General features: G+C 41.1%; 1 protein-coding gene across 7 annotated transcripts in view; it reads left to right on the forward strand.

The window, feature by feature from the left end:
• Positions 1-19,309, forward strand: part of PAAF1 (proteasomal ATPase associated factor 1) — a 79,208-nt gene that overhangs the window by 11,558 nt on the left and 48,341 nt on the right. For 5 of the 7 annotated variants that reach the window (XM_032166913.2, XM_032166915.2, XM_058446251.1 and 2 more), the window contains 4 exons: positions 2,343-2,432; positions 8,155-8,253; positions 9,296-9,446; positions 18,227-18,421. In XM_032166913.2, coding sequence (XP_032022804.1) covers positions 2,343-2,432; positions 8,155-8,253; positions 9,296-9,446; positions 18,227-18,421 — 535 coding nt within the window. Of the gene's footprint in view, positions 1-276; positions 487-2,342; positions 2,433-8,154; positions 8,254-9,295; positions 9,447-18,226; positions 18,422-19,309 lie in introns of those variants that run through there. The other 2 variants (XR_009215517.1, XM_032166914.2) reach the window with 1 other exon arrangement.

The raw sequence follows: 19,309 nt of genomic DNA on the forward strand, positions 1-19,309 counted from the left end.
TCTAAGTCTTAGTTAACTCTGACACTTATTGGCTGTGTGATTTTGGACAAATAACTTAGTTCTCTGAGTCTCAGTTTCCTCATCAATAAAGCTGAAATCCTATTCTACCTCCTAGAATGGTTAATGGGGAGTGAGACTGCATGTGGATGAATCTATAAAATAGTACAAAAGTTAGTTTTGGTTCTTTTACCATAACAATCCTGTGAGATTGGCATTTTAAATTTCCATTTTGCAGTTAAGCAAACAAACTCAGAGAGGCTAATTAATCTCTAATAATCAAAGACAGACTGTATGCTGGAATTGAAACCCAGTTCTGTTGATTCCAAGTTTAGCACTACCATGCAAGCCTACGTTTTTCCCAGGTGTGTTGGCACAGCCTGGGCGCTGACTTCTTTCTTCCCTTCATACTCAGACCTGGATACAGTCCTTATCACTTCAAACATGATTGCTAATTTTTGCTGTGAACCTGCTGGGTGGGTTCAGACAGTAAGTGCTTATAGTTGAACATTCATTTGTTTCCTAACTGCCATGAGTCACTTTGCTATTTGATATTGCTACATTGTTCTCTTAAACAGTAGATCTGTCATTATGCTTGAATGTCTAACCCTGGAGGATAAAAATGTTTGACTTAGAATTTTATCTTAGTGCAGCATACTCACACTTTTTCCCTTTGGATTTTGTCTGTTCTGATCTTTCAGTTTTTCTTTAAAATATTTTTATTAACAGCATGATTGTCCACTGATAATGTTGGAAGATATTTTAACATTTATCTTCCTTTGTAGTCTCTTTGTGGATTAAAGATTGATTTGCAAGACTGCAAAGTAGGAGACAAGTACTGATTATTGAAATCTGTCACATAGCTCCAAAGAAATGAAGTCTTCTGAGAGCAAACCCAATTCTTACAGAGGCCCGAACACTAAGCTTTTGAAGCTCCTTGCATCCTTGCTAATATGAATATTCAGCCAAGAGAATTCAGCTGACACTTTAGTTTCTGGTACAAGAGGCAGTTCCAAATCCAGGCCAGCACTCTTGCAGCTATATGGGCTTTGTCACGCAGTTAGAAGCAAAAACTCATTTAATGAAAGGCCTGCAGGCAGCCAGGCATGGATATGCTGGCTAAGAAAGTGCTGTTTGTGTAGATAGTCTAATTGTCACTTTAAAGGAGTAGATGATCTGTAAAGAGCATACTGATTCAATGATGAGAATATTTTGACTTTGAAACCATTCTTTCTAATGAACTGTGAGGACCTGTGTTTGTTGGATATAAAGAGGTTCAGAAAATTTTGATTATCGAAGACATTTTCATTGTCCTGAAGAATTATCAGAGACTTTAAAGTACTACTGCAGAAGAGATAAAAGGTTAGGGGTCCTTTGGTGAGTGCAGCTGCTCAAATCCTTATAGAAGATCTATACTTAAGTGATAGTATTGGTATTATGCTGGTTAGAGTAAGGGACTGTCATATGGCAAGAGTCCTTGCGGGAGGGTTTACCAAGCCTTTTTTTTTTTTTTTACCTCTACACATGCTACCTTGAAACACCAATATTCTTACCTAAAATGGTTACAAATGGCCTTTAGCAAGTCGTGTCTCCTGAATCTAACATCTAGTTCTAGGTATACTTTCCTAATATGCCACCCTTGTTATCTTCCTACAGTAGTTGAAAGACAGGTGAGAATGACTAGGTAGAACACATGGGGCATCAAAATATAGCTGTGTTACAATAACCAGTCTATGAATATGTACAGTCAATTTAAGTCTTAGGAGGGAATAGGCACCACAAGCCTGACCCAGGCCTACATATTTTATGGGTGTACCATAATTTACTTTACCAGTTTCATCTGGTCATTGTAAATGTCAGTAGTCTAACATTCTCTCCAAAAGTTCTTGTAGACAGCAAGTTTACTTTTAGACTTGTCTTTTAAGACCTAGGTTTGGGGGATGGTGCTGAAGAGTTTCCTTATATCTCTTTATGTCCTCTCCACTGATCCTGTTCCTTGTACCACTGCTAATTGAGAGTATTAGTATTACATTTTCTTCTTAAAACTAATGCTCTAATGCTTGTTGGTTGTATCATGTAATTTGTCTTCTGTGGAGCAGCTTATTTCAACAGAAAAAGATAATGGCATCTTAGCAATACCAAATTACACTGTAGCCCTCAACAGTTTAAAAGGACTGCTGATCTATGGGGGAGGGATAGTTTTGTGGGGTGGGAAAGGAGAATGAGAGAGGGTACACTGAGAAGATGAGAATGTCCTGTAATCCTAATGTTTTCTTTAAGAGGCTTTAATTATAATACATTGGAGGAGTTTTACTGATGAATCTCATCTTTTCCTCCTTGTTTAGAAAAGCATTCATATTTCATGTCCAAAGGAAAATGCATCTTCTAAGTTTTTGGCACCATATACTACTTTTTCCAGACTTCATACAAACAGTGTAAGTATTTTGATAAAATGAAGAGAAAATGTAATAGCATGTTAATTTTTCATTTTATTTGCTTGTCTAGTGCTATAAACATACTCATAATTAATATGTCTTTCATTTACTTTGCATTGTAAGATGATACAGCTGATGAAGTCTGATGTGTTTGGCAAAACTGGTGCTCTAGTCCACATAGAATACGTGTTCAAATCTACTCACTGGTCATCTTAGAGATTATATGAAATTTCCTTACATATGTTTTAGGAGAGTTACCAGCTTTCAGATAATGATATAATACTTGATGCTTGGCTAGGTGCAGTGGCTCACACCTGCAGTCCTAGCACTTTGGGAGGTAGAGGCAGGAGGATCACTTGAGGCCAAGAGTTTGAGATCAGCCTGGGCATCAGAGTGAAACCCTGTCTCCACAAAAAAACAAAAATTAGCTGGGCATGGTGGCACATACCTGTAGTCCTAGCTACTCAGGAGGCTGAGGTGGGAGAATTTTTTGAGCCCAGGAGTTGGAGGCTGCAGTGAGCTGAGATTATGCTACTGTACTGCAGCCTGGACTCTGTCTCCGAAAAATAAATAAATAAAAATAAATTTGTAATAGTTGATGCTTATATAATAATGCTGCTGCTCATATTTTATTCCTTTTCCTACAGGACAGGGACATTTTCTCAAAATTTCAAATATACCACATTGAGGAATAATTTTCAAAGGTCTTTGTAATAAAGGCTTTTCTACTACCATGGGCTTCTTAGAAGCAGAAGTGAGAAATTGGTAGATAAAACTGATTATGTTGAAGCCATTCACTTCTTACTGTGTGGTACATTTTTTAAAAGAGCAATTTTTGGCCAGGCACAGTGGCTCGTGCCCATAATCCTAGCACTTTGGGAGGCTGAGGTGGGTGGATCACTTGAGCTCAGGAGTTCAAGACTAGCCTGAGCAACATGGTGAAACTCTGTCTCTACAAAAAAATACAAAAATTAGCCAGACATGGTGCCACATGTCTGTAGTCCCAGCTACTCTGAATGCTGAGGTAGGAGGATTGCTTGAGCTCAGGAGGTTGAGGCTGCAGTGAGCCATGATCATGCCACTGCACTCCAGCCTGGGCAACAGAATGAGACACTGTCTCACCAAAAAAAAGAAAAAGAAAAAGAGCTATTTTTTACCTTTATTACAAAACAGATATATATTTAGTGATGAAAATTTAGGACATGTAAAAAAAGTGAGAATCACTCATATTTCTATATCCTAAAGATAACTGTTAGGAACTTTTGCTGTATATCCCTTTTAAATAATAATCATAGTAGTAAAGCTCACATTTATTGATTGCCTACTATGAGCCAGCACTGTGGCAACTCTACATATCATTATTTTACTTAATACTCTGTCTTTTCCTTAACTGTTTTACCAAAATGGGTTTTTACATTACATGCTATTTTATAACTTGCTTTTTGTTTTGTTTTGTTTTTGTTTTTGTTTTGAGATGGAGTCTCACTCTGTCACCCAGGCTGGAGCGCAGTGGCGCAGTCTCAGCTCACTGCAAGCTCCACCTCCCGGGTTCATGCCATTCTCCTGCCTCAGCCTCCCGAGTAGCTGGGACTACAGGTGCCTGCCACCATGCCTGGCTAATTTTTTTTGTGTTTTTAGTAGAGACGGGGTTTCACCGTGTTAGCCAGGATGGTCTCAATCTCCTGACCTTGTGATCCGCCCGCCTCGGCCTCCCAGAGTGCTGGGATTACAGGTGTGAGCCACCGTGCCCGGCCTATAACTTGCTTTTTATTACTTAATTATATGTCCATTATTCTATGCTGTCTTTCAATGTATCCTTCTAAGAGCTGCATGGTATTCTATTGATGAGTTTACTATAATTTAATTTAACAGTTTTATATTACTGGACATTCAGGTGTTTCCAGTTTTGTGATTTTGTATTTTTATGAATACATTTATAGCTGAAGTTTTGCTCCCAAACATGGGAAGAAATTAGAATACATTTGTAAAAGTGGAATTGCTGAGTCATAGGGTGTAGAAATTATAAGGCTTTGGGTGTGTTCTAATGCATTGCCACTTAACTGATTTATAGAGTCAATTGTTGCTCTTCATTTCCTCTGTAAAACATACCGTTAGGTTGAATGTTTATCAAGAGTCAGTTGTAATGCCAGTTATATTATTTTTGAAATTATATAAATTAATTAAATCTTATGTTAAATCAATAAAATGTGAATGTGAAAAGCGGAAAGCAATTATTTATTTGAAAACTAGGCTGGGCGCAGTGGCTCATGCCTGTAATCCCAGCACTTTGGGAGGCCGAGGCAGGTGGATCACTTGAGGTGAGGAGTTCAAGACCAGCCTGGACAACATGGCGAAACCCCGTCTCTATTAAAAATACAAAAATTAGCCAGGTGTGGTGGCGTGAGCCTATAATCCCAGCTACTCGGGAGGTTGAGGCAGGAGAATCGCTTGAATGCAGGAGGCGGAGGTTGCAGCGAGCCAAGATTGTGCCATTGCACTCCATCCTGGGAGACAAGAGTGAAACTCCATCTCCAAAAAAAAAAAAAAACTAAAGATGGGCGCGGTGGCTCATGCTTATAATCCCAGCACTTAGGGAGACCCAGAAAGGAGAATCACTTGAGCCCAAGAGTCCAAGACCAGCCTGGACAACATAGTGAGACCTCATCTCTACAAAAAAATTAAAAGTTAGCCAGCTATGGTGATGCACATCTGTAGTCCCAGCAAGTCACCTGGCTTAAAAATTTTTATTCTTATTTTTTGTAGAGATGGAGTCCTGCTCTGTTGCCCAGGCTGGTCTCAAACTCCTGACTTCAAGCAGTCCTCTCTCCTTGGCTTCCCAAAATGCTGAGATTATAGGTATAAGCCACTGTGCCTGGCCTTTATACATCATTTTTTATTATTTTCTGCTTTAACTGAGGGAGAAGGCAATTCACCTCTTGGGAGAGTTGGGAATGCCACTCACCTTTTGAGAAGTAAGTCATTTTAAAAATCATTTACAGGCTAGGCACAGTGGCTCATGCCTGTACCCAGCACTCTGGGAGGCCAAGGCGGGAGGATCACTTGAGCCCAGGAGTTTGAGACCAGCCTAGGCAACATAGTGAGACCTTGTCTCTACAAAAAAATAAACAAAATAGGCTGGGTGTGGTGGCTCACACCTGTAATCCCATCACTTTGGGAGGCCAGGGTGGGCACATCAATTGAGGCCAGGAATTCAAGACCAGCCTGGCCAACATAATGAAACCCCATCTCTACTAAAAATATAAAAATCAGCTGGGCATGGTGGCACACGTCTGTAATCCCAGCTACTCCAGAGGCTAAGGCACAAGAATCACTTGAACCCAGGAGGCAGAGGTTGCAGTGAGCCGAGGTCGCGCCACTGCACTCCAGCCTGGGTGACTGATCAAGACTCTGTCTCAAAAAATAAACAAAATTAGCTGGATGCGGTAGTGTGTGCCTGTAGGCCCAGCTGCTCGAGAGGCTGGGATGGAAGGATTGCTTGAGCCTAGGAGGTCAAGGCTGCAGTGAGCTATGATTGTGCCATTGCATTCCAGGCTGGGTGACAGAGTGAGACCATGTCTCAAAAACAAACATAACTATGCTCCTTTTCTATTTCTTATTCTCTTTTTATTTGAGCTTACTGAAAGATGATTCATCCATTTATTAATCACCTACTATATTTCAGCTACTCTTCTGGATACTGAATAAAATAAATAAAACTGTCCTTATAGATCTTACATTCTAGAGGTGTGGGACCAGACATGATTTGCTAATGACTTTGATGTTAGGTATGAGAGAAAAGGAGGAGTTGGGATGATTCAAAAAATTTTGGCCTGAGAAGTAGGTGAATTGTGTTCCATTTACTAATTGGAGGAGGAGCAGTTGTATTGGGATGGGGCAGGGGAAATAAAAGTTTTCTTTGGACATGTTCAGTTTGGGGTGTCCAGTCTAGCCTAGGTGTCCACTGCCTACCAGCAAGCAATTGGATAGATGCCACCTGTATCAGGACAGAACCTGAAGAATGTTGCTTACAAGTAAAGGATCCACTACTAAGATAGCAGTCCTTTTATTCCGAGGAAGCAAAATAAAGAAGAAAAGTCTTAGAAAATGTTAGAGTTGATGGATATATCCCTATAGTTCTCCCCAAACTTATTTATTAGGGTTTAATTGGCATAGAACAAAGTAAAATGGGAAGTTGGATAATTAAAGCCAAAGTCCCTACTTTTTTCTTAATAACTTATGTGGGAATTATTGTTGCTGGGAATGTGTCTGGAATTGCATATCTTGGTCCAACATTTCTGGAGCATTTGCAGCTGGTTGTTTTTTAATAAAAGGGTACATGTATGCATGTGTATAAAAGATTTGTTATTCTGATAATGGCTTATGCGTGAAGTGATTGCTGATACTGAAATTACAAAAGTGAGGCTGGGCGGGGTGGCTCATGCCTGTGATCCTAGCACTTTGGGAGGCCGAGGCAGAAGGATAACTTGAGCCCAGGAGTTCAAGACCACCCTGGGCAACATAGGGGGACCCCATCTCTCCAAAAAAAAGTTAAAAAATTAGCTGGACATGCCAGCCCATGTTTGTAATCTCAGCTACTTGGGAAGCTGAGGCAGGAGGATCACTTGTTCCTGAGAGGTTGAGGCTGTAGTGAGTTGTAATCACGCCCCTGCACTTCAGCCTGAGCAACAGAATGAGACCCTGTCTTAAAAAAAAAAAAAAAAAATGAAAGAAAAACTATAAAAGTGAATTTGGAAAACAAAAAGTGAATCTGAAATTTCTCTATTCTTTATTCTGAAAGATCTATATCTGTATATTTTCTATAGCTATACCTATATATAGGTATATGTGGAAATATCTGAATTCTTGAATCCTCCTGGTGCATCTTAGAACATTATCTTTTGTGTAAGTGGGTTCCTAAGAATTAGGAGAGGTATCTTAATTTTCTTTTTATTTTTTATATTTACTTTAAAATTTTTTGTAGAGATGGACTCATTATATTGCCCAGGCTGGTCTCGAACTAATGGGCTCAAGTGATCCTCCTGCCTTGGCCTCCCAGAGTGTTGGGATTACACAGGTGTGAGCCACTGCACCTGGTCTTAATTTTAAAATAAAATAGCAGGACTGGGCACGGTGGCTCATGCCTATAATCCCAGCACTCTGGGAGGCTGAGATGGGAGAATCACTTGAGCTCAGGAGTTTGAGACTAACTTGGGCAACATGGCGAAACTCCGTCTCTACAAAAAAATATAGAAATAAAGCGCAGTGGTGTGCGCCTGTAGTCCCAACTACTTGGGAGGCTGAGGCGGGAGAATCACTTGAGCCTGGGAGGCAGAGGTTGCAGTGAGCTGAGATGGGGACCTTGCACTCCAGCCTGGGTGATGGGAGTGAAACTCTGTCAAACAAACAAACAAATAAATAAATGCAACACATGGAAACTATGGAAATGAAATGGGGATAGGGAAAACTTTTTAGCTGAAGCATTAGACTACAGATAATTAGAGGAATATCTTTTTGTTTAAAGAAGTAAAAGGTGTTTACTTCAGCCTTGATGGGAGGTTGGTGATGATAACTCAACCTTTACATCAAACACAAGTCCTTTTGTTGGGAAACACAGGCTTCAGGAAGTCTTGGAAGAGTGAAACAAGGGAAGTTTATAACATATTTCAAGGGAATAAGAGTATTTCATTATTTCTAACACATTGTTTGTTTTCTCTTTGAACAGATAACATGCCTGGACATTTCCAGCGGAGGAGGTCTTGGTGTGTCTTCTAGTACTGACGGGACCATGAAAATCTGGCAGGCTTCCAATGGAGAACTCAGGGTAAAGGATTTGGATGTACTTTTAGGTCTTAAACACAAAGGGTGGTCTGAGAAGCCTTGGACTGGGACATGGAAGGAAGAATGGCCCATTCTAAAAATGTGGGACCACTCTGCATGTCAGTTGATCTCTTTTCTCCCATTTGTGTGTTTTTTGTTCTTTCTTTTCTTTCTTTCTTTCTTTTTTTTTTTTTTTGAGACAGTCTTGCTCTGTTGCCCAGGCTGCAGTGGTGTGAGCTCAGCTCACTGCAACCTCCGCCTGCTGGGTTCAAGCAGTTCTTATGCCTCAGCCTGCCAAGTAGCTGGGATTACAGGCATGTGCCACCACACACATCTAATTTTTGTATTTTTAGTAGAGATGGGCTTTCGCCATGTTGGCCAGGCTGGTCTCCAACTCCTCACATCAAGTATCTGCCTGCCTTGGCCTCCCAAAGTGCTGGGATTACAGATGTGAGCCACCGCTCCTGGCCTCCCAGTTGTTAATTGGAGAACCATTCTCAAGCTCAGTGATTTGGCAGAACAGAGTGGGGCTGGAGCAGTTAAGGAGCCAGACCAGTGAAGGTCTAAGTGGGTGTACCCTTGTTTTTTAATTGCCTTCAGTGATCCATTTCCAAGACAGAATAGCTTGGCTGTTAGACTGAATCTGTGGCTGAGCCTCCAATCTTTACAAAGGATTTTAAACAGAGATGAGTGAAAAAGTCCCCAAGCCACCTCGGCTCTTTAACTAGACCTAGAGATGGTTGTGAAAGCCATGGAATTCTTTTTTTTTTTTTTTTTTTTTTTTAACCTAGGCTCTGGGGTGTTTTTACATGGAATTCAGTTCTATAACCTCTATAGCTGAATTCGAGGAAAGAGAGCCAACGCCTTTTAGAACACTGCCTGCTAGACAAATGAGCTAAGAGATCCTTTGGATATCCTTAGTTTTAAAACCCAGCATGTGGGTTTAGCATGTAGGTATTTCATATAAGGGACCAGAGTATGGGAGGTAAGAGAACATCAAGGGATGGACAAGAGAACTAGCATGGAATTTTCTTTTGTTTTTCCAGAGAGTATTGGAAGGACATGTGTTTGATGTGAATTGTTGCAGGTTTTTCCCATCAGGCCTTGTGGTCCTGAGTGGGGGAATGGATGCCCAGCTGAAGATATGGTCAGCTGAAGATGCTAGCTGCGTGGTGACTTTCAAAGGTCACAAAGGAGGTATGAAATGTGGTTTCTCCAAAAGGCTTCTCTAATGATCCCCAGAAATGAATCACTGAAAAGGTAGAAACAAGCTAGTTATTCACAAATACACAAATAATCCATCCAGCTGGGCATTTAGATGAGCTGCCATTCCCTAAGGACCAGAAATTCCTTTGCCACACAGTCTTTTTATTGCTATCTTGAACTGTCTTACACAGTTGGTTTGGTACCTAAAGCCTTTTCCAGCTGGGTGCAGTGGTGCATGCCTGTAATCCCAGCTTTAAAATTTGTTTTCTACAATTGATAAAGGAAAAAAAAAAAGTCCTCTCCAGGAAATCATATACTTGTGTGCTGGGAAATAGAGAGAGAGAGTGAGAGAGAAGGAGGTGTGTCTGCATTTTCTCATATTAGTCTTTTGGCTGAGGGAACAGTAAAAGCTGGGTGGCTAATGGCTTCATCATCAGACATTATAGATAGAGCTTGATGATTCCCATAGATTTAAATTACAGTTTGTGTTTTAAAAATGGATTAGCCATATAACCAGTTAATATCAGATTATAGAGATAGAGTGGGAACATCTTCCCTTTTTAACTGAGTTTTGTGGGGAAAAAATATAATTTAGATATGTTTTATCCTTAATTGGAGTATTAAAAAGGAGGTAAGTATGCTATTCCTATTTTACAAGTTTGAATAGTTTTAAAATATATGATAATATCCCCAAATAATTCCTTGATCCTTCTTCTGGAACCGTAATACATATTGTGTGTACCACTCATTTGGGAATTAATTCGTATTGCCCTCTACTTCTGGGATTTTTAACTCTGTGTTTTTGTGAACCTCAGTACATTGTAACTTGTGTGTGGAGATCAAGTTTTAAGTTTTTTTTTTTTTTAAGACGGAGTCTCACTCTGTCGCCTAGGCCAGAGTCCAGTGGCATGATCTCAGCTCAGTGTAACCTCTGCTTCCCAAGTAGCTGGGACTACAGGTACACACCCCACACCTGGCTAATTTTTGTATTTTTGGTAGAAATGGGGTTTCACCATATTGGTCAGGCTGGTCTCAAACTCTTGACCTCAGGGTGATCCACCTGCCTCGGCCTCCCAAAGTGCTGGGATTACAGGCATTAGCCACTGCGCCTTGCCTTTTTTTTTTTTTTTTTTTTTCAGTTTCGCTTGTTGCCCAGTCTGGAGTGCAGTGACGCCAGCTTGGCTCACTGCAACCTCCCCATCCCAGGCTCATGCGATCCTTGTGCCTCAGCCTCTCAGGTAGCTGGGATCACAGGCGTGCACCACCACATCCAACTAATTTTTGTATTTTTCAGTAGAGATGGGGTTTCACTGTGTTGGCTGGGCTGATCTTAAACTGGCCTCAAGTGATCTGCCTACCTTGGCCTCCCAAAGTGCTGGGATTACAGGTATGAGCCACTGCGCCTGGCCCAGGTTTTAAGTTTTAATATTTCTTTATAACATTTTGCCAGATTACATGCTGATGTTTTAGCAAATACACACATTAACCTAAGTACATAAATGGTTTACTTCCATGATGTAAGAAAACGGGTACATTGAGAGGGAATAGAAACAATATTCAGAGCCTTCCTTACATTACTGAAGAACTCATCACCTCCTGAAGAACTGAGAGATCGAAGGAGTCAGAATGGCCTACAGATCTGGGGAGTCCAGGAGCCAAAGGAGTCTAGAGGAACAGTGCAAGCTCCACCTCAGATCTGGCCATCCCTCTGAAGGTGTGGGCACAGGAAAACATTTCAGTGGAACAAGTCATGACTCTGCATGTTGAACTTAATTAACAAGATGCATATTCAACATCAGTGCACATCCAGTTTATAAATACCTTTGGATCACTGCAATTATTGTTCCCTTTACAGAATCCTAAGTCTCCCAACATTCTTTAATTCTCCTTAAGAATATGTATGTGACCTTTAGCTTAGAGTAAATAGTAGAATGTTATTTATTTATTTATTTATTTATTTTTTTTTTTGAGATGGAGTCTCACTCTGTCTCCTAGGCTGGGGTGCAGTGGCGTGATCTTGGCTCACTGCAACCTCTGCCTCCTTGGTTCAAGCAATTCTCCTGCCTCAGCCTCCCCAGTAGCTGGGATTACAGGCATGCGCCACCAAACCAAAAATTTTTTTTTGTATTTTTAGTAGACACTGGGTTTCACCATATTGGCCAGGCTGGTCTCAAACTCCTGACCTTGTGATCCGCCTGCCGTGGCCTCCCAAAGTGTTGGGATTACAGGCGTGAGCCACTGCGCCCAGCCTAGAATGTTAAATCAATTTAGATTTAAGCTTTTATTCATGTAGTTGTTCCATTCTTTTGGCCTTGTGAGAAAGTCCTGGGGTAGAGTAGTGCCTTCTGCAGAATATAACAGCCCTGACTTTTTTCTTGAGAAGGGAGTTTTTAGTAGATTGAACACAATAATATACTTTAGAAGAAATGACATGAAGTCAGATCCAGGCTAGCCTCTATCAGGTCATGAAAGCTCCTTTCCAGTTCATTGTATAAAGTAGCCCCAGGTTTGGGGTTGCCTGTTCTTCCACAGCATGGCTAAAATCAAGATTGATCTCTGATAGCTTAACAGCATATATATAGATAGATCTGATAGCTTAGCAACCTATAGATTGATTGATCTTCACTGTCTCCAACCAAATGACTTCCAAATTGCTTTGTGTGACTTAAAAAAAAAATCTTGGTCTGGGCATGGTGTTTCATGCCTGTAATCCTAGCACTTTGGGAGGCCGAGGCAGGTGGATCATCTGAGGTCAGGAGATCGAAACCAGCCTGGCCAACATGGTGAAACCCCGTCTCTACTAAAAATACAAAAATTAGCTGGGTGTGGTGGCTGGCGCCTGTAATCCCAGCTACTTGGGAATCTGAGGTGGGAGAATCGCTTGAACTCAGGAGGCAGAGGTTGCAGTGAGCTGAGATCACACCATTGCACTCCAGCCTGGCCAACGAATGAAACTCTGTCTCAAAAAAAAAAAAAAATCTCTTGAGTTATGAGATTTTTGAAGCATTTTATTCAGAGCCATGAACCCATATTAAAAAAAAATACTAAAAAAAATTGGCTGGGTGCAGCGTCTCACCCCTGTAATCCCAGTACTTTGGGAGGCCGAAGTGGGAGGAGCACCTGAGGTCAGGAGTTCGAAACCAGCCTGGCAAACATGGTAAAACCCCGTCTCTACAAAAATACAAAAATTAGCCAGGTGTAGTGGTATGCGCCTGTAATCCCAGCTACTTGGAAAGCTGAGGCAGGAGAATCGCTTGAACCTGGGAGGCAGAGATTGCATTGAGCCAAGATTGCACCACTGCACTGAGCGTCTCAAAAAAAAAAAAAAAAAAAAAAAAAAAAAAATAATATATATATATAATATATATATATTGGTCCCCCAATTGTGTGTGTGTGTGTGTATTTAAATATATATAACTAAAGGATTAGTGTGTTCTCTACTTAATTAACAAGCAGAGGTAAGGTTTCTGTGTATGCTGAATTTTTCAAGTGGAAAGATAGACTAAAAGTAGTTTTGTGTTTGTAACATATGAGTTCAATAAGTAATTCTAAAATGCACTTTAATCAGTTTGAAGTTAAATTGCCCAGGCCATTTAAGTAAGGTTGTGAAATTTGGGGATATACATTTATAATCCTAATTCTTTATAATAAGCATTACGTCTTTCATAATCAGTGAAACATTGAGACCAAATTACACCCCATTTTAGTTAACTAGTTGGCTTAATTTTTTTTTTCTCATAATGGTAGTGGAAATGCTTACATTTATAGAATAATTTTAAGAAACCAGGTTGCAGTATCAGCACTTGCGCCATTATTTTCCAAGTCTTAAATACTTTCTTAGAAATTGGCTATGCTGCCTCCAAGTAATAGGAGGTGCTTCAAGGCTTATTTTTTTTCATAGCCATTAATTTTCCCATATACACATGTATGTATATTGCTCCCTAGCAACATTAAAATAGCTTAATATGATAGAGAAACTAAATAATTTAAATAAACTTGTTAAGAATATACACCTGGGAATATGAAATTTGCTTTATTTCTTACAAATATTTATTTCAGGAATAGTTTCATCTAATGTTATTTCCAGACTTTGGCTGGGATGCTCGTATGTGATTCTGCTGAATCTTTTCTTGAAGGCAAATGCTTTTGTGTTCTGGTTTATATGGTGAAGACTTGTATCTATTTGGTTTGATATCTAAAGCCTTTTCCAGCTGGGTGCAGTGGTACATGTCTGTAATCCCAGCTATTTGGGAGGCTAAGGTAGGTAGATCTCTTGAGGCCAGGAGTTCAGGGCTGCAGTGTGATATAATTGTGCCTGTGAATAGCAATGGCACTCTAGCCTGGGCAACATAGTGAGACCCTATCTCAACAAAACAAAACAAAAATAACAGTAAAGCTTTTTGCAGCTTCTGGTAAGTCTTAGCTATGGCTGCTTCTCTTAGAAAGGCATTCTTGAAATTGCTACTTTCTTTTTTTATTTGACACAGAATCTCACTCTGTTGCCCAGGCTGGTGTGCAGCGGCGTGATCTCAGCTCATTGCAACCTCCGCCTCCTGGGTTCAAGCGATTCTTCTGCCTCAGCTTCCCAAGTGGCTGGGACTACAGGTGCATGCCACCATGCCCGGCTAATTTTTGTATTTTTAGAAGAAACTGGATTTCACCATATTGGCAAGGCTGGTCTCGAACTCCTGACCTCGTGATCCTCCCTCATTGGCCTCCCAAAGTGCTGGGATTGCAGGCGTGAGCCACCACGCCTAGCCAAAATTGCTACTTTCATAGCTTCTTTCTAAAGTCATTCTTCGTAGGTTCCCACTTCTCTAGGCTCCTCTTTTCTTTATTCTTGTCATGTAAGTGTTAAGAGACCCACACTAGATGCTATTACATTATGAGTGACATTTTACTAAAGAGAGGGTGATAATTTTCCACTCTGCTTTTATAGAAAAGGAAAACTATCTAGATTGAAGCTCTTTGCTGAGTATTACTTGAAATTTATACACAATTAATAATATAGTCAGCTTTCTAGCCACAGCTATAGCATCCCTGCCTTGAATACATACTTTTCAGAATTGTCTTTTTCCAAAAGCATGTATCACTTCCATGGAACTCAGTAGCATTTTGAAATAGTGGTTGGAACTTCCCAGTAGAGACATAAGGAGATCTTTGATTGCTTAATAAGAGCTTATTGCTTAATAAGGAATCAAATGCTTTGATTCCTTATGGTGATTCCTTAGGATTCTTAAAAGCTCTAAGATATTTTCTAATTAGATTTTTGCTGAATGTATTATGGAATTAAAATAGAAAGGTAGATTTTCCAAACTCAAAATACTTTAGTGACCAATTGCAAAATGAGAAACAAGATGGCAGCAAACCATATGGGCTCGATAGATCTGTTTTTGAAAGGAAGACTGAAAAATCTTTTCTCTAGTGACCTGTATCTAGTGGGTATATAGCTGTGAGAATTACATTTACCTAACAACTATTGTCAGCTGTATAAATTTAATTTCGTTTAGTTTTTTTTTTTTTTTTTTTTTTGAGACTCCCTCTGTTACCTAGGCTGTAGTGTAGTGGTGCAATCTCGGCTCACTTCAACCTCTGCCTCTCGGGTTCAAGTGATTCTTGTGCGTCAGCCTCCCAAGTAGCTGGGATTACAGGCACCTGCCACCACACCTGGCTAATTTTTGTATTTTAGTAGAGATGGGTTTCGCTCCATTGGCCAGGCTGGTCTTGAACTCCTGGCCTTGAGTGATCTGCCCGCCTCAGACTCCCAAAGTGCTGGGATTACAGTCGTGAGCCACTGTACCTGGCCTGGATTTAGTTTTTATTTTAAATTGGATCTATTTGAAAAGTTACACTATAGTGATTAGGTCCCACCTGAGTTGCTTTTAATCATATTTTCTCACATGGACCCTAAATTGGCTACTTTTTAAAGCTGTGGCATTTTCATAAACTCATCTTTTTCCAAACAAAGTGAAATTTCCAGTAAGAATTGAGAGACGTGGTTAATCACATTGGATTGGCACTTGTACGTTACGCTGAGTTGCTGTAGAGTTTTTGTCAAAGTTGTGTATCTGAAGTCATTTCATTTTAAGAGGAATGAAAGTATGCTAAAGACCACTAATTAGCTATGTGACTTTTGGTCAGGTACTCTTAATTTATTGGGCACCTATACTAAGCATCGTTAAATGGGTTTTAATGAAACAAATACTAGCCCTGCCTGGATCACCATAGGGTTGCACTACCTCTCTACTCCATACAATTCTGTGTTTTTACACCTGTACCATTGTATTGTAAGTCTTTTTTTTTTTTTCCAGCTATATTCTGTTTGTGTATTTTTTTCTCTTTTTTTGTTTTTTCCCATTGTAAGTCTTTTTTTTTTTTTTTTTGAGACGGAGTCTTTCTCTGTCCCCCAGGCTGGAGTGCAGTGGCGCGATCTCGGCTCACCGCAACCTCCACCTCCTGGGTTCACGCCATTCTCCTGCCTCAGCCTCCCGAGTAGCTGGGAATACAGGCACCCGCCAACACGCCTGGCTAATTTTTTGTGTTTTTAGTAGAGACGGGGTTTCACCGTGTTAGCCAGGATGGTCTCGATCTCCTGACCTCGTGATCCGCCCGCCTCAGCCTCCCAAAGTGCTGGGATTACAGGCTTGAGCCACTGCGCCCAGCTGTAAGTCTTTATGTCTATAATTAACTCTCTTTTTTTATGCTGTGTATTCCTGAGGCTAGGGACCATAGCAAATATTCAGGTTATAGATAATAAAGGGCTTCAAAAACTATAAAATCAATACACATTTTGGACATTATAACATTCGATCTTAATTCCATCATCTTTTTTGGCAGGCAGTTCCCTGTTGAGGTATGGTATGAGGGCTGGGTAGATAAGAATGTTCAGCCTCCTACTGGGCTCCCCTGACACTACCCTGGCAAAAGTGGAGCACTGACTCATACCGCCTCACATTGCAGACAGGGGAAGTGGAAGTTCAGCCTCCTCCTTGGTCTTGTGTCACCTTGGTGAAAGTAGGACACAGTTGTACCACCTGACTTGCATCACCTCATTGCCTCTTAGTGGCGTTATAAGCTTGGTTCCCTGCTGACTGACACCAGGGAAGGGGTTGTGGGCACCTCAGGGCACTTCTTTGTGCCTGTCAGTGCCAGGTGGGGATGGAAACTGAGCTCACTGCTAGATCCTGATGACAGTACCCAACTTAGCCTGGTCAACCCCACTGGGTAGGGGAATGGGAGTGCTGCTGTCGGCTTCCATGGGAGTGGGGTAGATGATCACCTCCTGTTCAGCCCTACTGAAACCATGGGGGAGGGGGAGTAACAGTTTTTCTGTTGGTGTCTACTGGTGTAGGGTGGATGTTGCCAAGAACATTTCTATTTTGTGAGCTACTTCTTTCTCAGTCTTTGGGCTAGGGGCAACAGACTTTACTGGGAGTTTTGTTTTGTTTTGTTTTTTTAATTCCGTTCCTGTTAGCAGTTTTGTGTTGGAGGCTTCTGCAGTGTCCTGTCCAGGACATGTGGGAGGCAATAAGGAAATCCAGGAACTCATTGCTGTGTTGTTTTTTAAGTCCTGAGGTCCTTAGGTGGTCCACCACCTTCTTTCCATCATTCCAAGTCTTACTATGCTTGTGGTGTCCATGACTTTTCAGTTGTAAATGGAAGGACCTAGGAGCAATGGGACTACTCTTTCTTGGCCAAAACCAGAAGTCATGTCCTTTTTTCAAATGGGGAGGCTAACCCTTTTAATCAATTATCAGTGAAAGCAGCAGCAGGATATATGTAATTTATATATATAGTGGGGTCTTGCTCCACTGCCCAGGCTGGAGTGCAGTGAAGCAATCATGGCTTACTGTAGCCTTGAACTCCAGGGCTCAAGCAATCCTCCCACCTCAGCCTCCTGAGTAGCTGGGATTACAGGCACGAACCACCATACCTGAATTAAATTTTTTGTACAGACAGAGTCATGGTGTGTCGCCCAGGCTGGTCTCAAACTCCTGAGCTCAAGAGATTCTCCTGCCTCAGCCTCCCAAAGTGCTGGAATTACAGGTGTGTACCACTGCACCTAGCCAAGGCAGTGATTTTCAAACTGAATTAGCTTAGATGTCTACTTTTTTTTTCTCCAAAGTTCTTGTTAAGGTGTCTACTTAATTTTTGTTTATTTATTTATTTATTTTTTGAGACGGAGTCTCCTCTGTCGAAGGCTGGAGTGCAGTGGCATGATCTCGGCTCACTGCAACCTCCGCCTTCCAGGTTCAAGTGATTCTCCTGCCTCAGCCTCCCCTTTAGCTGGGGTTACAGGCATGTGTCACCACGCCCAGCTAATTTGTGTATTTTTAGTAAAGACGGAGTTTCATCATGTTATCCAGGCTGATCTTGAACTGCTGAGCTCAGGCAATCCACCTGCCTCGGCCTCCCAAAGTGCTGGGATTACAGGCATGAGCCACCACGCCCGACCTCTTAATTTTTATTTTTAAAAAAGAGTTTTGAAGACAAAATAAAAAACTTGAACATGATTGCTCTAGCACACTCCACTAAAAATTAAATCCAGAACTTGTTTTTCCATGCCTGTCTTTCACAGCTAGACTTTGATTCATTGGGAAGCTGGGACTCTATTTATTTCTGTTTTTCTAGCACTTGAACATGGCCAGCATGTGGTACCTGCTCAGAACATGTTTATGAAGGGATGGAGTCATTTATGCAGCTCCATCTTCTCTGCCCTTGTAGTTCCTTTACTCCATCCTCATTCTTAGGCAGTTTTTTTCTCTTGCTAGGTATCCTGGATACAGCCATCGTTGATCGGGGGAGGAATGTGGTGTCTGGTTCTCGAGATGGGACAGCACGACTTTGGGATTGTGGGCGCTCAGCCTGCTTGGGAGTCCTTGCAGATTGTGGTTCTTCCATCAATGGAGTGGCGGTGGGTGCTGCTGACAACTCCATAAACCTTGGCTCCCCTGAGCAGATGCCCAGTAAGTTGATAATGATATGTAGGATTGTTTTATTTTCTTAGGCCCCCTTCAGTGATTGCCTGAGTTTCTCCTTTTCTTCCTCATCCTTTTCTGCTCTGTGCCTGGTATTTCTGTTTTCACCATACGATTAATATTTACTCTGTACCTACTATGTTTCTATTGCTTTGGAATCTACAAAGGAAGTATATGTCATAGCACTGCGTTTCAGTAAGTACAATCTAATTTAGAAGATGAGATAAATGCCTATAAAACAGGGGTGTCCGATCTTTTGGCTTCCCTGGGCCACATTGGAAGAAGACTTGTCTTGGGCCACACATAAAATACACTTAACATTGATGATAGCTGAGCTAAAAATAAATAAATCTCATAATATTTTAAGAAAGTTTATGAATTTGTGTTGGGCCTTCTTCAGAGCCACCCTGGGCTACAGGTTGGACAAGCTTGCTTTAAAACATTTAGAGAACAGTAACATTTGGCTGAAATAATTAGTGATTCTTTTTATTTTATTCTTTCAGCAATAGAGTCCTGCTGTTTTGCCCAGGCTGGCATTGAACTCCTGGGCTCAAGTGATGCTCCCACCACAGCCTCCCTAATAGCTGGGACTACAGGCCTGCACCACCATGCCTGGCAAATTAGCAAGTCCTAATGCAAATATAATAGGTTTTCAGAGGGATGGAGTATTCCTGTTTAGTACAGATAGGAAAGATGTCACAAAAGAAGTTGGCTTGAACCTTTAGAGGATAAGTTCAAGTTGAACAGACAGGAATGGTAAGGATAGAACAATGGGAGCTAGGGCAAGGGGTAGGTTTAGGGGCAGTTTGCATTATAGCTTGGACATGAAACTAAGTGTTATATAAAAAGATATGCTTGACTGGGCTAGCAAGTTGA

Source organism: Hylobates moloch, unplaced genomic scaffold (assembly GCF_009828535.3).
Source record: "Hylobates moloch isolate HMO894 unplaced genomic scaffold, HMol_V3 SCAFFOLD_11, whole genome shotgun sequence".
NCBI classification, from domain to species: Eukaryota; Metazoa; Chordata; class Mammalia; order Primates; family Hylobatidae; genus Hylobates; species Hylobates moloch.